Source organism: Cyprinodon tularosa, unplaced genomic scaffold (assembly GCF_016077235.1).
Source record: "Cyprinodon tularosa strain WSP-4 unplaced genomic scaffold, ASM1607723v1 ctg783, whole genome shotgun sequence".
Classification (NCBI taxonomy): Eukaryota; Metazoa; Chordata; class Actinopteri; order Cyprinodontiformes; family Cyprinodontidae; genus Cyprinodon; species Cyprinodon tularosa.
Genome location: NW_024039544.1, coordinates 4,914 through 31,280, shown reverse-complemented (window position 1 = coordinate 31,280; position 26,367 = coordinate 4,914). Strand labels below are relative to the sequence as shown.

General features: G+C 41.7%; 1 protein-coding gene across 1 annotated transcript; it reads right to left on the bottom strand.

Moving 5' to 3' along the window:
* On the bottom strand, positions 1-26,367 carry LOC119773778 (CREB3 regulatory factor-like; the record flags this gene model as incomplete). The annotated part of the gene is made up of 5 exons (XM_038270910.1): positions 1-1,195; positions 2,908-3,036; positions 16,058-16,131; positions 19,357-19,546; positions 26,194-26,367. Coding segments are annotated over 5 exons (683 nt in total), but the record flags the coding sequence as incomplete, so codon positions are not given.

The window sequence follows — 26,367 nt, the reverse complement described above, 5'->3', positions numbered from 1 at the left end:
AATCTGAAACATAAATTTGAAAAGAAAAATCTGAGAGACAGCAAACTTACTTTCAAAACCAACGTTTTTCAAAGATTTCATTTCTGCTTTTAATTTTCTTTCAAATTTCAATTTACAAAATATTTTCTCTGCTTCCAACAAAAATTGGAACAAAATTAACTCCATACATTGAAGCCAAAGCAGAAAAACTGGTGGAGTTTCAGGCTTCCCCTCAGCTGCACGGTGATACTGTAGTTACAGCAACCATGACAACAATCAAAGGTTTTTTTGTTTCTTTTTCTTTAACATAGGCGGTGGTGATATTGGAGTGTTACAGTAGTTCACTTGTCTTTGGTCAGTTTGGTCTAAGGTGCCGTTTTCACTTTCGTTTTTACGCCTTGGTTTCATTTTGATGGGTGGAGATGATCAGAAAGAAACGGGGGGGAGAGGGTTTAGGCTTCTTTAACAAAGGGGCCTTTGTGTCCGTTTACTGTGAGTCGTTCATCGGGCGGGTCTCGTGTTTTAACACGCAGGACGGCGCCCGATGCAGCGACTGCATGGGAGCCTGGAGGAAGGAGAGAACACATCTACTTCTTTGTTTTCCCACACCGGGCTCCTCCCTCTTTCTTGTTTTTAAAACTTCCTCTGTCCTCAGATGCCCCCTCGCCCTCGGCTCACTACCGGGCCCCTGCCAACAACTACAACCATCTACAAAACAGTGCAATGTCTATTCATAGGCACGATGGGATACAATACAGCACAGAGGGGAGGAGGAGCACTATACACTCTCATACAGTATGTTACGCACACGCACACACACAGACACACACACACGGACTGAACACAGTAGAGACATCAGCAGCAGCTCTAGCCTGGTGGTGTTTGTGGTGCAGCCTGCAGCGACAGGGTGCTGAACACGGCTGCTGCTGAAGGAGAGCCGACGGTAGGGAACCAGGAGCAGGGCGGAAACCTGCTCCCGCACTGACTTCCGCTCACGCTCTCGCTCTGATGTGCACGACGGGAGAGCAGCTGAGGTGTAGAAAGCTTGGCCAGGTAGATAGGTGGTGCTGGGATGGGAGAGCCAACAGGTGCCGGGTGCTTTAACCCGTGGTCTGACATCCGGTCTGCACCGCCTCCTTTCGCTGGTTCTGACCACTCGCGCTGGCATCCAGAATCCTTTGCACAAAGTCTTTCGTCCGCCCAGCGACTAAGGGACCTACATTTGGCAAATGACAACAAACGAGGAACCAGGAATGAAATTATAAAACTGAAACTTAGCCTGATAGAGCACTGAATTATGGCTACAATAAATAGTTACTTTACCCATTGGTGATTGGACTAATAATTGGACAGGGTGAAGTGATTAACAGAAGTTTATTTTTGATGGATGGATGGATGGATGGATGGATGGATGGATGGATGGATGGATGGATGGATGGATGGATGGATGGATGGATGGATGGATGGATGGATGGATTATGATGGATGGATGGATGGATGAAGGATGGATGGATTATGATGGATGGATGGATGGATGATGGATGGATGGAGATGGATGGATGGATATGGATGGATGGAAGGATTATGATGGATGGATGAAGGATGGATGAAGGATGGATGGATTATGATGGATGGATGGATTATGATGGATGGATGGATGGATGGATGGATGATGGATGGATGGAGATGGATGGATGGAGATGGATGGATGATGGATGGATGGATGGACGAAGGATGGATGGATTATGATGGATGGATGGATGGATGGATGGATGGATGGATGAAGGATGGATGGATGAATGGATGAAGGATGGATGGATGGATGGATGAATGGATGAAGGATGGATGGATGGATTATGATGGATGGATGGATGGATGGATGAAGGATGGATGAAGGATGGATGGATTATGATGGATGGATGGATGGATGGATGATGGATGGATTATGATGGATGATGGATGGATTATGATGGATGGATGAATGGATGAAGGATGGATGGATGGATGGATGAAGGATGGATGGAGATGGATGGATGGATGATGGATGGATGGAGATGGATGGATGATGGATGGATGGATGGATGGATGGATGGATGAAGGATGGATGGATTATGATGGATGGATGGATGGATGGATGAAGGATGGATGGATTATGATGGATGGATGGATGGATGGATGAAGGATGGATGGATTATGATGGATGGACGAAGGATGGATGGATTATGATGGATGGATGGATGGATGGATGAAGGATGGATGGATTATGATGGATGGATGAATGGATGAAGGATGGATGGATGGATTATGATGGATGGATGAATGGATGAAGGATGGATGGATGGATTATGATGGATGGATGAATGGATGAAGGATGGATGGATGGATTATGATGGATGGATGGATGGATTATGATGGATGGATGGATGGATGGATGGATGGATGGATGGATGAAGGATGGATGGATTATGATGGATGGATGGATGGATGGATGATGGATGGATTATGATGGATGATGGATGGATTATGATGGATGGATGGATGGATGGATGAAGGATGGATGGATGGATGAAGGATGGATGGATGGATGGATGAAGGATGGATGGATGGATGGATGGATTATGATGGATGGATGGATGGATTATGATGGATGGATGGATTAGGATGGATGGATGGATGGATGAAGGATGGATGGATGATGGATGGATGGATTATGATGGATGGATGATGGATGGATGGATGGATGATGGATGTCTTAACAAAGCAAACCATAAATATATAATATTGGATGAACTTTTGCATATATATTACAAATTACTCTCAAACCTTTTTCTTAATTTAAAAATAAATTTCTTATAATTTTCCTTTTGAAACTTTTTTTTTTTGCTTTCAATAATATTTGCCAGGTCAGTTAAAAGCTTTCTGTCTCACCGCTGGACTCTTTAAGGATGTCTTCAAGACGTTGGGTCATCCCACGTTCGTCTCCATCTTCCTCCTCACTGCTCTCCACCCGCCGGCGGATCACCTCTTTAATCCGTAGCAAGGCCCCCAAAAGGTTTTCTGCAAAGTAGGAAGGAAAGCTAAATCAAGCCTCTAAAGGGAAGGATGGTCAAGATGAAGACAAGTAGCTTTCAAAGACTCTAAAAAGCACATCAAATCCACATGAAGCCTGAAATGATTAGAGTTCATTATTCTGGCTGGGGTTCCCAGCACCAAGACGCCGATCAGGATTACCCAGTTGAGCTGACAGAGATTATTTTTAGAAAAAAGTTCCTAAAACTGGCGAAGGGGCGAAATGAACTGAAGTTGACCTCAGCAGATATCAGAGGGCAGATACTAAGCTATCAATCTCGGCCTGACATGGAAGACGCTCGGGTGGGAAACGTTGGCATCTCAGGTAAAGGTGTGGTCTTTGCGGTGGAATGATGGCCAAAAGCTGTCAACTTTAAAATTCTCTGAGTCACATTTTATGAATTATAAATGTAGTTTTTTCTTATAAATAAACTAAACCTGGACAATAATTTTTTTTTTTATATTCTCAAATTCCTTATTAATGAAAGGCCCACAAAAGACAATGTTTGGTTTGGTATATATACATATTTGGTATATATACATATATATGTGTTTATTCTCTGAATTCAAAGAACCTTTTGCTTCGTTTGACAAAGTTTATCTAACAGGTCTGCTAAAATCTGCTTTGAGTCAAAGCTGCTAAATGTTTCAGGTTCTGTTTAATATAAGATTAAACTAAGAGCAGATGGAATGGTTAAAAGAAGAAACCTGCTTTGTGTTGCTGTTAAAAATTACTTTAATTTCACAGTAAAATACCCTGAAAAGATAAAAAGCTGCCTGGCCTGGGGGCCAAGTGTGCATCATTTTTAAGTTAAGGTTGGGGGCCGCACTAAATTATCTCAAGGAACATGAATGGCGGTTAATAAGCTAACTATGATGCTAAAGACAGCTTAAACTCCTCATGCTTCTGAAACCTTCCTGCTCCTTTTCACACAGTTACCGCAGCCTGAACAAAAAGCCAACAAACCTACCTAGAAATGATTGTTTCTGTTTAAACACCTTCCTAAAGCTTTCATTTTCCTCTGAATTCGTCTCAACACTTTACTGATCTTAAAAGAAAGCTACATATGACACCACTTCCTGTGGCAACGACTTCCCCACTGAAGAGTGTTGTGGTTACTGAGAACTTTCTAGCAACTGCTATTTGGTGATTTCACTGACCAGAATCAGAATAGGATGTTTTAATTTTCCATACCAGACAATTCAAATAGTCCCAGTGGAACAAACTGGAGACTGGCTGGAGACTCCTAAAAGTCCATACGCATAATAAATACTCGTAGAAACTGCTCTTCAAGCTCATTTTGGAAGTTTCAAGTGTGCAGAATCAAAACATTGAGGCCCTCTATACATCCCTACAAGAGTTCATGCTCCTCTCTGTGCTCTCCTGCTTTTTCCTTTTTGATAAAGCTTTTAGTTAGAGTAGCTCAGGTTATCCTGAGCTATCTATAAAGTTATGCTGCTACAGGCTTAGACTGCTGGAGGACATAGGGACCCTTATTTCATCATTCTGCTTCATTCTATCTCTATTCTCCCACGCTGCAGAATCTGTTAGTTCTACCTCTAACGTTATGCACACTCAATAAATGACGTGTTTTAATTAAGAGTAATTTTCATTTAAATGTGCTTTACTGGAGACATCCATGTTTGTCAAAGAACACTACTGCCACCTACTGGTTTGAGACGTCACGGTATCGGTATCGGCTGTTAATCAAGTCCAAGTTCTGTATCTGGTGTTTGTCACAACGCGCTATTATCCAAGTCATCTTGAAAACATTCTTCTTCCAAATGTTGACTACATATTACGAGTTTTTTCTCTGGCCAGAAGTTCGATGGCAAATCCTCCCTCTTCAAGTTGGCAATTCAACGACCAACCCGTCCGTGGAGGATCAGGAATCAGAAAGGTGGAATAACTATTTTTTTTCCCACTTTTACCCGATGTATTCCAACATCCAGCTGCCATGCACGTGGGCATTGTCAGTTTCACTATAGCTCTGGTGAATTTCAATGGTGAAGTCCTCTGGAAATCTTCAATAATTGTTGTTGATTGCAGATGTGTCTAGTAGTTCCCATTGATTTTGCCTGTAAAGCTGGGGGAATGGCGCTAGGCTTACCGCACCGTGATGTCACTGCAGGAAGATGGCAGGAGGGAGGGGTTACCATATTTGGGCAAAAATGGCCGCTCCCAGACTCAGTGATCATGACGAAAATGATTGTTTTTATTTTATTTTTTTTACTGATTAACGCTAAATTCATTTAATCACCTCGAACTTATTAGTTTTAGGTATAGATAATGATCCAGTGATTATTCCTTACTGGCCGGATTTTTCCTTTAAATTTGTTATTTCTATGCACCTGTGTTTCCTTAATTGTTCTGCTATTTGCACCTGTTTTACCCTTTAGTTATGGGTTTTGTCCTACTGTCTGCCCGAACCCCTAAATCCCTCAATCACTATATAGAGCGGAGATTATATAGTGAACTCAGTTAACTGACCGGACAGATGATCACTATTTTTGCTCCCCATTGGTGACGTAACTCTGTCTCCACCGCGCGGATCTTCTGCCATCTTTGTTATTTATTGCTGGCACCTCAAATCCCATGATGCTTTACAAGGAGAGCTCTCCTCGCAAAGCATTCTGGTATATAACTGCTCGTCTAGTGATCATTGATGATTACTACTTTTCAAGGTGCATTGTGGGAAATCTCGAGTCGACTACTTTTTCATCCACTAGACGATTGGACACTCGTATAGAATGATGTAACAGCTATATTAGAGATGTCCCGATCCAGGTTTTTGCACTTCCGATCCGATACCGATATTGTTTTTGGACTTCCGATCCGATACCGATACTGGCCGATACCAGCCTATCCGAGCATGTATTTAAGTTTAAGTTAAAGTATTTAGCCTTAGTTGTAAGACTCATGTTGGAAAGGGTTTTAGTACTCTTGATAACATCTAGCCAGCTAAATTAGGTGAGATTGAATAAAACACAATGCTTGGTAACAATAAACTTACCTGTTTATTAAGAGATAAACACAAACTGGACAAAATTATGAATAGCAATCTGAAATTGCACAGTGATAAGTAAAACCGTAAACAGTTAAAGTTGCAAGTATTACTGTTTTAATAAAAGTAAAAGTTTTAATAAAAATGCAAAACAAGGAAACACTGGCGCAAAATAGTGGAATGGATCGTTTCAATCGGCGAAACTGGAAAATACGGATCAGATTTTTTTTTTAAAAACTGGATCGGCAGTCTGGATCGGCATTTTACATGCTTTGCCGATACGCATTTTTTTGCCAATATCGGCGTCCCGATCCGATACGTGGATCGGATCGGGGCAAGCCTAAGCTATATAGTGATTAAGGTGAACGTTCATAGGCCAGGTACACACAAAGACCAACAATGACAGCGCTGTAGTCCACATGCCAGGTACCTTGGTGGCGTTGTGACACTATCACAGGATGACTACAAACCACTGCACATGCGGAGACAATGCTTGGTTAAATAGATAGATTGAGCTACAATGTCGTCATAAAAAAAGTAGCCTGCATGAAAACTCTCAGACATGAAGCCGGTAATATCTGTTGTTTTTTGGTTTTGTTTTTTTTATTCTGGGACCCAGTTCTGAAAAATAATGGTTTATGCTTTCCCAAAATGCCGTCTCGGTCTGGATACACAGCTAAAACAACAAATCGTTGCTGTTACATCTAATCTTGTCTCTTGTCATGTGGAAGAGTTTTCATTCGTTTGTCAGTATTCGTCAGGCCCTCAGTTCATTTCTATGTCTCTTGTTACTGGTTTATCTGTCTAAACCACTTCATTAACTTGCTCTTCATTTTGGTCCAGATGAAGTGATTACTATATATATATATACACAGGACTGTCTCAGAAAATTAGAATATTGTGATAAAGTTCTTTATTTTCTGTAACGCAATTAAAAATCATGAAATGTCATACATTCTGGATTCATTACAAATCAACTGAAATATCGCAAGACTTTTATTGTTTTAATATAGCTGATTATGGCGTACAGCTGAAGAAAACTCAAAAATCCTATCTCAAAATATTAGAATATCGTGAAAAAGTATACTAGTAGGCTATTCAACTAATCACTTGAATCGTCTAATTAACTCGAAACACCTGTAAGGGTTTCCTGAGCCTTGAAAAACACTCAGCTTGGTTCAGTAAACTAAATCACAAGTATGGGGAACACTGCTGATTGTGACTGATGTCCAGAAGACCATCATTGACACCCTCCATCAGGAGGGTAAGACAAAAATAAATTTCTCAAAGAGCAGGCTGTTCACAGAGTGCAGTTTCAAAGCACATTCACAAAAAGTGTGTTGGAAGGGGGAAATGTGGCAGGAAACGCTTCACAACCAAGAGAGGTGACCGCAGCCTTAACAGCATTGTGAAGAACAGCCGCTTCCAGAATGTGGGGGAGCTTCAAAGACAGTGGACTGAAGCTGGAGTCCAGGTATCAAAAGCCACTGTTCACAGACGTGTCCGGGAAATGGGCTACAATAGCCGTATTCCCATTGTCAAGCCACTTCTGAACTCAAGACAACGGAAGAAGCGTCTGACTTGGGCTATGGAAAAGAAGCACTGGACAGTAGAGTGGTCCAAAGTCCTCTTTTCAGATGAAAGCAAGTTTTGTATGTCATTTGGTAGTCAAGGCGCCAGAGTCTGGAGAGAGGCTGGAGAGGCGCAAAATCCAAGTTGCTTGAAATCCAGTGTGAAGTTCCCACAGTGGGCGATGGTTTGGGGAGCCATGTCAGCTGCTGGTGTTGGTCCAGTGTGTTTCATCAAGTCCAGAGTAAATGCAGCTGTGTACCAAGAGATTTTAGAGCACTATGGAGATGATGATTTCAATTTCCAGCATGATCTGGCACCTGCCCACACTGCCAAAACCACCAGTAACTGGTGTACTGACCATGGCATTACTGTCCTTGATCTGCCTGCCAATTCCCCTGACCTGAACCCCATAGAGAATTTGTGGGGTATTGTGAAGAAGAAGCTGAAAGACACCAGACCCAACGATGCAAATGAGCTAAAGGCTGCTATTGAAGCATCCTGGGCATCCATAACACCTCAGCAATGCCACAGGCTGATTGCCTCCATGCCACGCCGCATTGATGCAGTAATCTGTGCAAAAGGATTCCCAACCAAGTACTGAGTGCATTAATGGACATTTGCAAATGTTTGATTTTGTTTTGCTGTTATAATTTTTTTTTTTTACTTGGTCTGAGGAAATTTTCTAATATTTTGAGATAGGATTTTTGAGTTTTCTTCAGCTGTACGCCATAATCAGCTATATTAAAACAATAAAAGTCTTGCGATATTTCAGTTGATTTGTAATGAATCCAGAATGTATGACATTTCATGATTTTTAATTGCGTTACAGAAACTAAAGAACTTTATCACAATATTCTAATTTTCTGAGACAGTCCTGTATATATATGCACATTTACAGATAGAAATTGTACGCTTCCAAGTGCTTGCATAGTTGGCTGTTAAATCTACACACATGTTTTAGGTGTTCTTTCTACAAAAGCCACATTGGAAAGACAACTGTTGACTAGAGGCAAACTGGAAAAAAACAGAAGGTAATTTTAAAGAGGCAAAGGAAGCAGAGAAAAGATGTGAGGTTTAGCTGTTTGGTTTAAGCCCTCTACCAGAAACACCAAGCATCTGTCGCAATGCAACGCTGGACAGAGATCAGGAATGAGGGGAATGCTTTTAAATGAGAGGAAAACAATAACACAAAGAGACCTAAAAGGTGGTTAGGCTTAAAAACAGCTTAACTAAATGAGATGCAGGGCAGCGGCAGGAAGAAGAGGGGGCGGATGGGAAACTAGGCAGAGAAGAGGTGTTGATTAACAGGAAAGAGGTGAAGTCACACTTCTCAGGTTTACACCACACTTAACAGGTCCTGTTACTATCAGCTTTCTGCACAGACTGGATCTTCCTAAACAGGCCCTCGGAAAACAGATGGCTTCTCTGGCTTCGGATTTCATTAGTTCACCCAGGAATGCTCCGGATCCGTCGGCCCAACTACCGCTCTGCGTGTCAGAGGATCACTGTGGATGTGAGGCTTTGCGGGGATGTCTGAGTGTGTCTGTCTGCATTACTGCAACCGCACGCAGAGTAAAGGATTATAGGGAGGCACTTTATTCCAGGAGGAAGCTAAGAGTCAATATTCATCAGGATTGATGTAAGAAAAACTGAAGTCCTGCTTAGAATTTAACAGCAATAAAAGCAGCTTGGTGAGCTGAATATAATTTACTGGGGAATCATTTACAAGCAAGCAGGTTTAACAGAGTAACATGCGGCTCATTCAGCACCACAGAATAATTAACTGAATGAGGATCTCTTATATTAACAGCAGGAGGATTTCAGCCATTGAGGTGGTTCATTCTCCAATGGACTCAAAGCACAAAGATGTCATCCATGCCGCTTATAAAAGTACAAAAAAAATAAAATTGCAAAAAACATTGCGATAGAAACACATTTGATTATTAAGTTCTGATGTGATTTTCCACATATAACTGATCAGCTGTTTCTACTGCTGACATTCTATCGGATTTCTTTATCAGATCTCTGGATGGTGCAGAATGTAGCATCACTAGTAGCACATGATAAACGCAGTGCTACTTGCCTCACTCCATCACATTGCGTGAATAGTTTCGGCAGTGTCAGACGTGTCACAATACAATTTGTCCTGATACATTTAGAAAGACAATATAAACTTGCTTGTTGCTTTGCTACAGCTGGTGCATAACAGATTCTTAAGGTGGTGTGCTGCCAACTAGTGGCTGGAGGTGTTATATAAATGTAAGACGATGCATCAGATGTTTGTGCTGTGGATATTTGTTACATTTAAGATCCATTCGGCTGTATTGTAGTCTGCCATCTCTACCAGGATTTATACAGGAATGAGTAACTCTAATGTAATGCTTTTTAATGCTTTTATAAATAATTTTAGTGCCATCAACAAGTAATATATGTATATATATATATATATATAAGGGATGGAACAGTTTATGAAAACCGTCCGAAGCGTTCGGTTCGACTGTCTCGGTTCGATTCGCGTGTGTTGCGTTCGGTTCATGCGCTGCTCCTTTTTCTCATAGGCGAAGCGTTTACACTCCAGAGCAGAAGGTGGCGGCACTGCGACCAAAGCCAACCACCAGTAGTAAACAAGAAGAAGAAGAAGAAGAAGAAGCGAAGCAGCGTAGCAGAAAAAATCAGTTGTTATGGAGAATTGTGTGGGTATGGCGAGTGGGAAAGAACAGGAGTTGGAAGACGCGCCAGCAGCACTTTATAGGTCTGCTGTATGGGACCACTTTGCATTTAGAGTGACCTACGATGACGGCGGAAAGAAAGTTTTGGATAAAAACAGTGTGCAAGCATTGTGTGACACGTTTTGTTTATGCTAACAGCAACACGACCAACATGTCAGGCTAACAATCAACATATACCGAACCGAAAACCGTGACCACGAAACCGTACCATGGATTTTGTGAACCGTTCCACCCCTAATATATATATATATATATATATATAACACGTCAAAGTCCTTCGCCATGTCCCAAATTCCTCCTTTTCCAGACAGTGTTGTTGAATTTTGCAATTTCCCATTCTCTGGCTTTTTCTCCGCCTCAAGCTTCTTTTTTGAACATACGGCTTTACGATCAACCGGAAGCAGTTTTTACGCAAACACGTGAAACCAGTTATATCTGATACAAAATATCTGGCGAAATTGGTTTTAGAAAGGTTTTTTAACTGTATTCTTTAACTGTATTTCAAATGCCACAATAACCACATTTAATAAATTTTAATGCCAATTAAGGCCTTATTTTAAAAAATAATAACTGAATGCCTTTTTTTTCTTTTAATGAGACCCTGTCTACCTCCTATAGCCAGGTGTAAAATAAATATATGATGACATTACGCTTTGCATCACCTGTTAGCTCCCTGCGCTGGATGGAAACGCATCTAATGATCAGCTCCCGGGTGATGAGAGAAAGTTTCAATTCAGTTTATTTCTATAGCTCCAATTCACAACACGTCATCTCGAGGCACTTTACAATTCACCAGATCATCCAGTCAAATTGGTTCAAAGTTTTTTATCTAAGGAAAACCATTTGATTGCATCGACTCATTGACTAAAAGACAATCACTCAGTCTACTGTACAAACAAACAACTAGAAGCTAAAGCTCCACAGAAAAAGATTTCAGTATTCATTAAACTTATTTCCACTGTATATTAATTGGTACTGAATGTATGGAATAGACTGTCAGAGCAATGGCACCAAACCCTTGGAAATCTTTTCACCATGCCAGAAACAAAACCAGGGAACAAAAAAAGGTAAAAAACAAACTACTGGACTTTGTTTTCCAGGTCTGAAGATGTTTCGCTACCCATCCAGGAAACTTTATAGTTCCAAGCTTTGTAGTGTAGCCCAAAAAAACTTAGAAAACATGCAAATTGAACCGGAAGAACATGTCCACCCCTTAGTAATAGGGAGTCGTTGTTAGCCTGCAATACCCCATACTAGCCTATGCATCTGAAAAGCGGAGTTGTTAGGGTCATTGTTGGCCTGGCTGACCAGGGGAAATGTCTTGGTCCCTTGGATGGAGATGAGAATTCAGATGATAGAAAGGAAGGAATCAACTCTATCGCTGCGTTGTTGGGTTTGAGAGCTGGAACCTCAGTCCACCCCTCAGTTTAAGGTTGATTTTTTTTCTCTTAACATAAATGGCTTCCTTCACACCCTTTTCAGACCACCTGTCTTCTTTGTCTGTGTAACCCTAACCTCTGAAGCATCTGAAATAGAAACATTTTAAAGTAATGATGAATGGCAGGTTGCTTCTTAGATGTCCTCCAAACCCCTGCCTTTTAAACATCCCAAACTGATACACGGTGGCTCAAGCATCATGCTATGCCAACGATTCTCATATTATGTTATTAGGTTGTGGAAAAGTTCACATACATCTGAATACTTAAAGAGCTCATGATGCATTTGGCTTTAGAGGAAGATGATCAGCGAGGGAATAATCCCAAACACAGCAGTCAGCCAGCAGCATCTTGGTTTCAGACAAACAAGATTAGAGCCACAAAGAGGCCAGCCACAATCCCAGACCTTAATCCAATACAGAACTTGTGGGGTGACATCAAACATGCTGTTCCTTATTAAAGCCCGGGGTGGGGGGTTCGGGGGTTACATTACTCTATGGAATAATGTATTTATTTCTATACTTTTTCTGATTCCACACTGCAGACATCTAATTTTAGTACGTAGACAGAAATCAGAGGAACAAACCAAACTGGGTGAATAAATGATTTAAGATGTAATCAGGTCGTTATTTCAGTGCAACAGTTTCAGAGAAAGGAAAACTGACTGGATTAAAAATTGTAGCCAGTTATCAATTTAAAATTTTATGGTTTTGAAATTCATTTTTAGCTCTGGCTATAAGAGGACTAAGTTCACAAATCTAAAGTTTGTTTAAAACATTTCATTTGATTCATTTTGAAGGTGGGGAAGCTTTTCTGTTGCTGCAGCAGTGATAGTTAACCCCTGTAGTTAAACCCTGGTAGTTAACCCCTGTAGTTAAACCCTGGTAGTTAACCCCTGTAGTTAAACTCTTGTAGTCAAACTCTTGTAGTTAAACCATGGTAGTCACACTCTTGTAGTCACACTCTTGTAGTCACACTCTTGTAGTCACACTCTTGTAGTTACACTCTTGTAGTCACACTCTTGTAGTCACACTCTTGTAGTCACACTCTTGTAGTCACACTCTTGTAGTTACACTCTTGTAGTTACACTCTTGTAGTCAAACTCTGGTAGTTAAACCTGGGTAGTTACACTCTTGTAGTTACACTCTTGTAGTTACACTCTTGTAGTTACACTCTGGTAGTTACACTCTGGTAGTTACACTCTGGTAGTTACACTCTGGTAGTTACACTCTGGTAGTCAAACTCTGGTAGTCAAACTCTGGTAGTCAAACTCTGGTAGTCAAACTCTGGTAGTTAAACCTGGGTAGTTAAACCTGGGTAGTTAAACTCTGGTAGTCAAACCCTGGTAGTCAAACCCTGGTAGTTAAACCCTGGTAGTTAAACGCTTGTATTTAAACTCTGGTAGTTAAACCTGGGTAGTTAAACCCTGGTAGCTAAAACCTGGTAGTTAAACCCTGGTAGTTAAACCCTGGTAATTAAACTCTAGTAGTCAAACTCTGGTAGTCAAACTCTGGTAATTAAACCTGGGTAGTTAAACCCTGGTAGCTAAAACCTGGTAGTTAAACTCTGGTAGTTAAACCTTGGTTGTTAAACTCTGGTAGTTAAACCGGGTAGTTAAATCAGGGTAGTTAAACTCTGGTAGCTAAACCCTGGTAGTTAAACCCTGGTAGTCAAACTCTGGTAGTTAAACCGGGGTAGTTAAACCCTGGTAGCTAAACCCTGGTAGCTAAACCCTGGTAGTTAAACCCTGGTAGTCAAACGCTGGTAGTCAAACTCTGGTAGTTAAAATCTGGTAGTTAAACCTGGGTAGTTAAACTCGGGTAGTTAAACCCTGGTAGCTAAAACCTGGTAGTTAAACTCTGGTAGGTAAACCTGGGTAGTTAAACTCTGGTAGTTAAACCGGGTAGTTAAACCGGGGTAGTTAAACCCTGGTAGCTAAACCCTGGTAGTTAAACCCTGGTAGTTAAACCCTGGTAGTCAAACTCTGGTAGTCAAACTCTGGTAGTTAAACTCTGGTAGTTAAACCTGGGTAGTTAAACCTGGGTAGTTAAACCTGGGTAGTTAAACCGGGGTAGTTAAACCGGGGTAGTTAAACCGGGGTAGTTAAACCTGGGTAGTTAAACCCTGGTAGTTAAACCCTGGTAGTTAACCCCTGTAGTTAAACTCTTGTAGTCAAACTCTTGTAGTTAAACCATGGTAGTCACACTCTTGTAGTCACACTCTTGTAGTCACACTCTTGTAGTTACACTCTTGTAGTCACACTCTTGTAGTCACACTCTTGTAGTTACACTCTTGTAGTTACACTCTTGTAGTTACACTCTTGTAGTCAAACTCTGGTAGTTAAACCTGGGTAGGTAAACCTGGGTAGTTACACTCTTGTAGTTACACTCTTGTAGTTACACTCTTGTAGTTACACTCTTGTAGTTACACTCTTGTAGTTACACTCATGTAGTTACACTCTTGTAGTTACACTCTGGTAGTTACACTCTGGTAGTCAAACTCTGGTAGTCAAACTCTGGTAGTCAAACTCTGGTAGTCAAACTCTGGTAGTCAAACTCTGGTAGTCAAACTCTGGTAGTCAAACTCTGGTAGTTAAACCTGGGTAGTTAAACCTGGGTAGTTAAACTCTGGTAGTCAAACTCTGGTAGTCAAACCCTGGTAGTTAAACCCTGGTAATTAAACGCTTGTATTTAAACTCTGGTAGTTAAACCTGGGTAGTTATACCCTGGTAGCTAAAACCTGGTAGTTAAACCCTGGTAGTTAAACCCTGGTAATTAAACTCTAGTAGTCAAACTCTGGTAATTAAACCTGGGTAGTTAAACCCTGGTAGCTAAAACCTGGTAGTTAAACTCTGGTAGTTAAACCTTGGTTGTTAAACTCTGGTAGTTAAACCGGGTAGTTAAATCAGGGTAGTTAAACTCTGGTAGCTAAACCCTGGTAGTTAAACCCTGGTAGTCAAACTCTGGTAGTTAAACCGGGGTAGTTAAACCCTGGTAGCTAAACCCTGGTAGCTAAACCCTGGTAGTTAAACCCTGGTAGTCAAACGCTGGTAGTCAAACTCTGGTAGTCAAAATCTGGTAGTTAAACCTGGGTAGTTAAACTCGGGTAGTTAAACCCTGGTAGCTAAAACCTGGTAGTTAAACTCTGGTAGGTAAACCTGGGTAGTTAAACTCTGGTAGTTAAACCGGGTAGTTAAACCGGGGTAGTTAAACCCTGGTAGCTAAACCCTGGTAGTTAAACCCTGGTAGTTAAACCCTGGTAGTCAAACTCTGGTAGTCAAACTCTGGTAGTTAAACTCTGGTAGTTAAACCTGGGTAGTTAAACCTGGGTAGTTAAACCTGGGTAGTTAAACCGGGGTAGTTAAACCGGGGTAGTTAAACCCTGGTAGCTAAACCCTGGTAGTTAAACCCTGGTAGTCAAACTCTGGTAGTTAAACTCTGGTAGTCAAACCCTGGTAGTTAAACGCTTGTATTTAAACTCTGGTAGTCAAACTCTGGTAGTTAAACCTGGGTAGTTAAACCCTGGTAGTTAAACCCTGGTAATTAAACTCTAGTAGTCAAACTCTGGTAGTTAAACCCTGGTAGTTAAACTCTTGTATTTAAACTCTGGTAGTCAAACTCTGGTAGTTAAACTCTGGTAGTTAAACTCTGGTAGTTAAACCTGGGTAGTTAAACCGGGGTAGTTAAACCCTGGTAGCTAAACCCTGGTAGTTAAACCCTGGTAGTCAAACTCTGATAGTTAAACTCTGGTAGTCAAACTCTGGTAGTTAAAATCTGGTAGTTAAAATCTGGTCGTAAGACCCTGGTAGTTAAACCCGGGTGGTTAAACCCTGGTAGTCAAACCATGCTGCACTGGGATTCCTGATCACTGCTGCCAGAAGATTATTGATTCCATGCTTCAAGGGAAATAAGCAGTTCTCAGAAAATTGATGCTTATGCAATGAATATTAGTCCAATGATTGTGAGGACAAACATTTTTGTTTCACACATGAAGCTTTTTAACCCTTTAAAAGTCGCTCTAGGGCCCACTGGTGGGCAATGGTTAGTTAATAGGTTGAAGAACATGCAGAAACTGAAGCCTGGTGTTCATGTAGTGAGGATAATCTAGATCATTTCTCTTTCCTGCTTGATTTGGAGCAGAATGCTGTGTTCCCATATATTTGTGTGTAGAGATATGCCTTTGCTTTGAATACAAATATAGAACCATTTAAAAAGCTCCTTTAGCTCCAGAGGAACTGAATTTACACACAATGAGGAGCAGTACTGACCATATTCCTGGTTGAGCCCCCACAGCTTGATCTTGTTGGCTTCATGCTGAGCCTTCTTCTTCAGCCGGCAGGCCCTGAAACCCAGGAAATTAAGACACAGTCACTCACTGGAGCTGCTAGCTCTGCGCTTTTCTCTTTTCAGTCTTTCCTGAAAAGAGACACATTTGACCAACCTGCACCGAGCAGCAGATAATTATAAGCTAACATCAGTGGGAAAAGAAAAGGGTGAGCTTATAATTTAGGCTTAAACACATTCAGATTTTGGTTGTTAAGTTGAGGAACCAACCACAAGGATCTTTCAGGTTTGGACATTTTACACTTCAGAAGTTTAAAGTACTAGAGGCACTCTAACCACTGGAGAGGAGAGGATAACAAAATCTCCTCTTTTCCACAACAACACCCACTTTAAACCTCTCTCACAATCTCTCAGTCGAGAGACGAGTGAGAAGGAAACTCATCATGAAATCATTGAAACTGTCATCTTCACCCATCAAATTCAGTGGGTGGGATTAGAGCTGCTTCCATAGAATTTCAGAAAAGTAAAAAAAAAAAAAACAATCCACTGGACTTTGTTTCCAAGTTTGAAGACATTTCTCTCCCCATCCAAGAAGTTTTTTCAATTCAAAATGTCAGAAATAGTGTGGATATTGAGGTTTTATAGAGAGAACCACAAACAAAGCCTGGTTTTTCCTTGTTTTTGATTTTATTTATTTATAGCACCTTGCATGAAAAATATCCAGCCTCTATATCCCTCCAATTAGTTAAATGAGATCAAACTAAGTATAATGGGACACCTTTACATTTCATAATTAAATAGAACATTTTATTGTTTAAAGTATTAGATAAAGGAGTGTTGCATTGAATTATTTAAAGAGATCCAAACGAAGCCCCGAGTTAATGTTAACTCAGGGATGTTGCCTAGTTTGGGTCTGGCCTGTACTTTTGTCACATCCCGAAATTGACATACATTCACATACAGACTGTGAAGACATTTTCACAATGTTCCCAAGGATCCGAAGACTCGACAGGCATGGATTATTTTTGTATATCAGAAGATCCCTGCAGAGTTTGATGCTCAGCTGTTCATTTGCTCTAAGCATTTTACCGAAGACAGCTTTCAAAATCCTGATCCAGGCTACTGTCGCCGGGTGTGGTTCGGTCGGTCCATCCCACACTGGCTCCCTGCCCCCATCCGCCAGGGTTCCCGGACCAGCCCCCGAGCTGACAGCTCGGTTCGAATGCCTGGTGTGTTTAGAGTACGTCCTGCACTGTAGTCAACCAAAATCCCGGACGATTTTTAAATTCCCCCCAGATTTTATTTAGGTATGAAAAGTAGGACATGTCCTGGAAAAAGCGGACGTCTGGTCACCCTACCATATCAACAATTTGATGTTTCAGTGAGTGAGTGCTTGTTGCTATGATGCATCTTTGTTCAGCAGCTTTGCTTGTTGTAAACCAACCAATCAGCGCACAGCTCATCTAAATATTCATGAGCATACCATAAAAGGAAGAAAACTGTCGTTTCATTCTAGGGCTTTTAACCAGAATGCATTAGGGCTCATAGAACAGCAAATATGCCATTTTCAGCCCAACCAATGTTACACACCCTATTCAGAGACCTTAAGGACCAGCACCAAATACCCTATAGAATCATTCTATGAGCCCTTTAATGGGACATTTAATGAAAGGTTTATTTAGTTCATTTTACATTTATTTATTTCATTATTTAATTTTGTACCCTTCAACGCTCCATACATACTAACATAATGGTTGGGAAACCAAACAAGCAGAAGTCTTTGTTTGTGTTAAACAGATGCTTTAAACCATAAGAACAATATGAACAATGGACAGGAGTTACTATATTAAAGAAATGTTCCTGAAGAGTGGAGGACTCTTGCTGGGAACGACCAGTCAGTGACCTGGACATGATGTTCCTGCTGTGTTCAGACTGAGCTGCCCGAAAGCATCGGACATCTGGGCTCGGATATGACTGAGGAAGAGCCCCAGAGGGAAGGTCTGCGGCGGTCAGGGTTATGTCGCTCTGACCTGAGATCAGAAAACTACAATTTAACTTTAACAAAAAGAAGGGATCCCCCCTATAGGGAATAACCCTGACAGTTAAAGGCGAAGGAAACGAAGCAGTTTATAAAAATCCACATTTTGTCTCAAGCCAGCGTGTTAGTTCGTCTGTGAAAAAACAAGATAAGCTCAGAATCCACAGCATCTTTATTACCGTTTCCAAATTCTGTCCTTTTTTTCCTACATCTCTCATATTGCATTACATCATCCCTCTCCACACTAAAGCCAGGTATTTTATGGCATAATCAGTCGATCAAGGTTTTGGATAAATGAGCCAAAGAGATGACATCACTGTGACACTATAAAGAAGCAAAGTATTTTTACTTTCATCTACTCTGTAAAGTTTAGTACACTAAAACTAGTTTTTAAGTGTGAACTATCTTTATCACCACTGTTTAATGCTCTTATTGTCAGACCTCAGGGTCCTCTTAGATCATCCAGTTGAGCCAGAAGGGACAGTACTGTCCCAATGCTTTTGGACAGTCCAGCTTCTCTCCATTGGCATGAAACTAAAGACCGATTTTAATACATTAAACAGAGGTTTAAAATACTGGTTTAAGTCAGGACAGAGATGATCACATCACAATGTTTAAAGATGAATTAGCTTTAATGCTAATCTTTGTAATCTATTTATGCCGTATTGTGCATTATTTTCTTTTTTTTAAAGGCTCCGATGCACTGGTGTTGAGCATTAGTACATGTGCTAACACACCCAAGCATTGCATCTGGTTTACCCAGCGTATAAGTGATTTCCATATTAGATAAATAAATAAATAAAAGCCTCTTCCCCTCCCTCACAGTAGAAATGAACTTTGTTTGACCCGGCTGTCCGTCTGCATCTAACACCTTGTCTGCAACCTTCGTCTTGCCTAATGTTCAGCTGGAAAGCCGTCATGCTGCATCTCGCCATTGTTTCTACTCCCACCCAGTTTCTCATGATAGTTTAAAGGATTAAAGGAAAACTGGAGGAGAATCGATTCAATAAAACCTTTGTATACACCTTCCTCATCGTCTTCCAGAGAAGCTATATTTAGAGCCTGTTTGAGCAGAAAGAAAATATCTAAACTAATCTGAAAACTACATACTTTTCTTCTTAATTTTGAGAATTGAGATTATTATTTTTTTTTATTCACACCTTGCCTTAAAAAAAACTAAAAGAATATAAAAACAAAAAAAACTGAAATGATCAAAGCAGTAGGATGGGGAGGAAGATCTGGTACCTGGAGGCCAGCTTGTTCTTCTCCTTGCGGGATCGGGCTCGAGCTACGGCCGGCAGGTCGTTGACCGGACCCATCCCCTTAATGGCAGCGTTGAGCTTCTGCAGCTGCTCTCCGATGTTATGGAGCTTCTGAGGGTTGGGTGTCAGGTCGCTGGCGTCTGTTTTGCGGGCTTTACGGCGCCCTTTCTTACCTGAAAACAGGACCGTAAAATTAGCTCATGACCTGAAAAGGTTTTACAGCACCAGACAGAAGTTTACTTCCACCTCTAAGGATCATGGAAATCTGTTTCACTTTAGACTTTCAATTATTTATTTACTTCGACTTCTCTTCCAGAATGAACAAGGCTACAACACATACCTTTAATAAAAAAACAAAACAAATGTGCACAAATTTCCATTTATTATAAAATCTATTTAGAGGTTAAAGTATTAAGATGCTCATATTATAACATTAGGTCCATTTTACTTACAGAAACCATCTTATCTTTGTAGCCAACAACAATATTTTTGCCCAATTTGGTTCTAATTTTACTACATTTCCCAGCAGAATTAGTCCAGGTCATTCAAACTAGCTGGTTCTTTAACATGAACCTTTTCTTTTAGGTAGAAACAGTGAAAAAAACAGACAGCTGAGGCTGGAGGTCATTCTGTTTACCTTCTTTATCCATTCCAAAATCAGCGTTAATGCAGCTCTGGGATCATGTTCTGTTGGCCATACCAAAACTAGAGATCGGTTAGACTGACTGACATCAGTCGGACCGATACCCGATATGTGCTGCCGATATTTTTAGGGTGATTTTTAGAGTGATATAAAATTGATAGGAAATCAAACAGAGCAATAACAATAGATGGTAAATGGAAAGAGTAGCAATGTATGTCGTTCAGCTGATCTTAAGGCTTTTGAATAATTCGTCTAACATCGACTATCTATGTCTGCTAGTCACCAATCTACATCATCCCATCAACAAAGCTGTCAGCTTAGGACAGTTGTGTCCAAGATGTGGCACAGGGGCCATTTCAAGCCCTCTGAAAGATTGGAGATGGTCCTTGATCCTGATTCAATAAAGGACTTATTGTGTTTACCAGCTCAGGTGGGTTTTTACTCGTTTTTACTTCGTTTTATTAAAAGCAAACAGGTAACAAACATCGAGTGACTTTAATGGAGGACAGGCTTGGATGTAGCTATCATCCATCCATCCATCCATCCATCCATCTATCCATCCATCCATCCATCCATCCTCTGTTCATCCATCCAACATCCATCCATCCATCGTCTGTTCATCCATCCATCCATCCATCGTCTGTTCATCCATCTATCCATCCATCCATCCATCCATCCATCCATCCATCGTCTGTTTATCTATCCATCCATCCATCCATCCATCCATCGTCTGTTCATCCATCTATCCATCCATCCATCCATCCATCGTCTGTTTATCTATCCATCCATCCATCCATCGTCTGTTTATCTATCCATCCATCCATCCATCCATCCATCCATCCATCGTCTGTTTATCTATCCATCCATCCATCCATCCATCCATCCATCCATCCATCCATCCATCCATCCATCGTCTGTTTATCTATCCATCCATCCATCCATCCATCCATCCATCCATCCGTCCATCCATCCTCTGTTCATCCATCCATCCATCCATCGTCTGTTTATCTATCCATCCATCCATCCATCCATCCATCGTCTGTTTATCTATCCATCCATCCATCCATCCATCCATCGTCTGTTTATCTATCCATCCATCCATCCATCCATCCATTGTCCGTTCATCCATCCATCCATCCATCCATCCATCCATTGTCCGTTCATCCATCCATCCATCCATCCATCCATCCGTCCATCCATCCTCTGTTCATCCATCCATCCGTCCATCCATTGTCTGTTCATCCATCCATCCATCCATCCATCCATTGTCTGTTCATCCATCCATCCATCCATCCATTGTCTGTTCATCCATCCATCCATCCATCCATTGTCTGTTCATCCATCCATTTATCGTCTGTTCATCCATCCATCGATCCATTTATCGTCTGTTCATCCATCCATCCATCCATCGTCTGTTCATCCATCCATCCATCCATCCATCCATCCATCCATCCATCGTCTGTTCATCCATCCATCCATCCAGCCATTGTCTGTTCATCCATCCATCCATCCATCCATCCAGCCAGCCATTGTCTGTTCATCCATCCATCCATCCATCCATTGTCTGTTCATCCATCCATCCATCCATCTATCGTCTGTTCATCCATTCATCCATCCATCCATCATCTGTTCATCCATCCATCCATTGTCTGTTCATCCATCCATCCATCCATTTTCTGTTCATACATCCATCCATCCATCCATCGTCTGTTCATCCATCCATCCATCCATCCATCCATCCATCCATCCATCCATCCATCGTCTGTTCAGCCATCCATCCATTGTCTGTTCATCCATCCATCCATCCATCCATTGTCTGTTCATCCATCCATCCATCCATTGTCTGTTCATCCATCCATCCATCCATCCATCCATCCATCCATCCATCCATTGTCTGTTCATCCATCCATCCATCCATCCATTGTCTGTTCATCCATCCATCCATCCATCCATCCATTGTCTGTTCATCCATCCATCCATCCATCCATCCAGCAATTATCTGTTCATCCATCCATCCATCCATCCAGCCATTATCTGTTCATCCATCCATCCATCCATCCATCCATCCAGCCATTATCTGTTCATCCATCCATCCATCCATCCATCCTCTGTTCATCCATCCATCCATCCATCCATCCATCCATCCTCTGTTCATCCATCCATCCATCCATCCATTGTCTGTTCATCCATCCATCCATGCATCCATTGTCTGTTCATCCATCCATCCATCCTCTGTTCATCCATCCATCCATCCTCTGTTCATCCATCCATCCATCCATCCATCCTCTGTTCATCCATCCATCCATCCATCCATCCATCGTCTGTTCATCCATCCATCCATCCATCCATCGTCTGTTCATCCATCCATCCATCCATCGTCTGTTCATCCATCCATCCATCCATCCATCTAGTCATTGTCTGTTCATCCATCCATCCATCCATCCATCTAGTCATTGTCTGTTCATCCATCCATCCATCCATCGTCTGTTCATCCATCCATCCATCCATCCAGCCATTGTCTGTTCATCCATCCATCCATCCATCCTCTGTTCATCCATCCATCCATCCATCATCCTCTGTTCATCCATCCATCCATCCATCAATCCATTGTCTGTTCATCCATCCAGCCATTGTCTGTTCATCCATCCATCCATCCATTGTCTGTTCATCCATCCATCCATCCATTGTCTGTTCATCCATCCATCCATTGTGTGTTCATCCATCCATCCATCCATCCATTGTCTGTTCATCCATTCATCCATCCATCCATCCATCCATCCATCCATTGTCTGTTCATCCATTCATCCATCCATCCAGTCATTGTCTGTTCATCCATCCATCCATCCATCCATCCTCTGTTCATCCATCCATCCATCCATTGTCTGTTCATCCATCCATCCATCGTCTGTTCATCCATCCATCCATCCATCGTCTGTTCATCCATCCATCCATCCATTGTCTGTTCATCCATCCATCCTCTGTTCATCCATCCATCCATCCTCTGTTCATCCATCCATCCATCGTCTGTTCATCCATCCATCCATCCTCTGTTCATCCATCCATCCATCCATCCATCCATCCTCTGTTCATCCATCCATCCATCCATCCTCTGTTCATCCATCCATCCATCCATCCATTGTCTGTTCATCCATCCATCCATCCATCCATTGTCTGTTCATCCATCCATCCATCCATCCATTGTCTGTTCATCCATCCATCCAGCCGTTGGCTGTTCATCCATCCATCCATCCATCCATTGTCTGTTCATCCATCCATCCATCCATCCATCCATCCATTGTCTGTTCATCCATCCATCCATCCATCCATCTAGTCATTGTCTGTTCATCCATCCATCCATCCATCCATCTAGTCATTGTCTGTTCATCCATCCATCCATCCATCCATCTAGTCATTGTCTGTTCATCCATCCATCCATCCATCCATCTAGTCATTGTCTGTTCATCCATCCATCCATCCATCCATCCAGCCATTGTCTGTTCATCCATCCATCCATCCATCCAGCCATTGTCTGTTCATCCATCCATCCATCCATCCATCCATCCATCCATCCATCGTCTGTTTATCTATCCATCCATCCATCCATCCATCGTCTGTTTATCTATCCATCCATCCATCCATCCATCCATCCATCCATCCATCGTCTGTTTATCTATCCATCCATCCATCCATCCATCCATCGTCTGTTTATCTATCCATCCATCCATCCATCCATCCATTGTCTGTTCATCCATCCATCCATCCATCCATCCATCCATTGTCCGTTCATCCATCCATCCATCCATCCATCCGTCCATCCATCCTCTGTTCATCCATCCATCCGTCCATCCATTGTCTGTTCATCCATCCATCCATCCATCCATTGTCTGTTCATCCATCCATCCATCCATCCATCCATCGTCTGTTCATCCATCCATCCATCCATCGTCTGTTCGTCCATCCATCCATCCAGCCATTGTCTGTTCATCCATCCATCCATCCATCCATTGTCTGTTCATCCATCCATCCATCCATCCATCCTCTGTTCATCCATCCATCCATCCATCATCCTCTGTTCATCCATCCATCCATCCATCCATCCATCCATTGTCTGTTCATCCATCCATCCAGCCATTGTCTGTTCATCCATCCATCCATCCATCCATCCATCCATCCATCCATCCATCCATCCATCCATCCATCCATCCATGGGTGAGGTCCACTGTGCACAGGTCACCAGTCCATCACACACTCTGGTTTTGAACCCTGGGAGGATTTTCTTCCATCTAATAAGAACAGTTTTTGATCCATGGGTTCATATTTGGACACAAGGGGCTACTCTATCCGGAACAATGATCTCAAAATCATTAAAATAGGTTTTGGAACAGATAAAGGAAGCTCACATTATGCCACTTTCCAACCGAATATGCTTTGAGCATCAAGGCAGCTGGTCCATGGTTAGTGGTGGACATAAATCCTGAAGTGTTTTGAGCATCCACTACAGAGTGTTTTTAACTTCCAAGCCTCGATGCAGATCAAGTTAGTCCAAAGCATCACAAGCTTCAGTTGAAGAAATCAAAACTATTGCAGCTTGATGAGACACACAAACCAATCAGAGAAGCTGATCATGGATCTGGCCTTGATCTCTGCCCCTGCAGAGCTGTTAACATTACTCATCAAAAATAAACAAGAATATATTTATTTAGAGGTGTTATGCTCTACTAGCCTTACTTAAACAAAAACAGGAGTTTGTATATTTTCATTTAGAGAGAAAAGTACATGTGCTCTGATCATTCTATTTTAATATTTTGTTACTGGCCCACAGTGAAAAAGTTAAATACCTACATAAAAATATATATATTATCTATATTCTGGTTCTAAAAAATGCTTATATTGTCTTCCATCTGCTGCAAACAGCAACGAGAAATCCCCAAGAGCCTGGCCGGTCTGAGGGAGCTAACGCTGGATTCCCAGTGATAACTCCTCCACCGATTTATGGAGGTCTGCTGCTTCAAAAAGCTACAGAATATTTAAATATAGGATCCAGATCCTTATTGACAGCGCCAAAGACGTTTTGAGGTATACTTTCTATTTTAAAAACACCGCTTTTTCCCACTTCTCACAGCAAATAAAGCAAAGCCTCTCTCTTCACTGCATTTGCCATTGTGCACAAGAGGTCAGCAAAGCAGATCAGAAGAATCTGCACACTCTACTCGACGAGCATCACAAATACTCTCAATGTGCGCCTGACTTCAATCAACACAAAGGTCCAAGATGAGGCGTTTGACACCTTTTTGATGCTTAAAATGTGTTTGGTGCGAAACAGCATTGAAAAGGCTTTGATATTAAGGAGACCCGTGTGAAGAAGAAAATAAAAACCCTCAAGAAAAAAGCTGAAATAAACGCCAGCAACACTGAAAAGAGGATGGATGAAATACCCAGCTAAGATTTCCCAAGAAACCTGTCAATGGAAAACAAAATGTGTCGCTGAGGTGCAAAGGTAGATTTCACAGAGCAGTATGCACATATTTTAGCATGTATGCAGGATTTTGAGCAGGAATGAATAAATAAATAACGGTTCGAATAAAGACAAACTCCTGCACTCATATGTTGTTTTTAAAAGTTATTGGCTATATGCTCAATAAACCCTGAATAACAGAAATCTAAACCTTCCGCTTACACTAACCAACAGTAGCCAATCATCATCTAAATGCTTGTTTTTATTCAAACGCTGTAGAGGCGTGTGAACGGAAAGGTTCAGATGACGTGGCTGCACTTTGGCTTAGCTTTAAAAACATTGCTGACTTTCAGCCATTAGCGTGGATCAGGTTAATGGACTGTAAAATCAGGTCTTATGCTTGAGATCACGGCCAGCTAAGCTAATGCTTTAGCTGGTGATGTAAGACTCACTTATCAGATGCTAAAACCTTCAAAGGTTGACATAAAAGTTGCATGTAGGACACAGGCCTTATCTGGTGTCTAAGTTGAGAGGAAAGAAGAGACTCCTGCTGCTGAGCTTTGGTGGAGCCGTGGTTCTGCTTTCACCGCTGTCATTAACAGCTGTGATTTTCAGTTAATTAGCCAGTTAGCTTCTCAGTTCATAGCTGCATCCTTGTCGAATGTGGAAAGACAAACCAATTAAAACAAAAATCTGTCTAAGTGTCTAGAAACACTTCTCACCCTCTCGGCGGTACAGGGTGCTGGGGAGGGTGCTGGAGCTCCAGGACAGGGACCAGTGGACATTGCTGCCCAGCTTCTTCTTGGTGGCCAACTCTCGAGAGCGCCGGTACTCCCAGAAACAGCGACGCTTAGCGGGGCGCTCGCCTGGTTGTCTGGCTGGCTCAGGCTCTACCT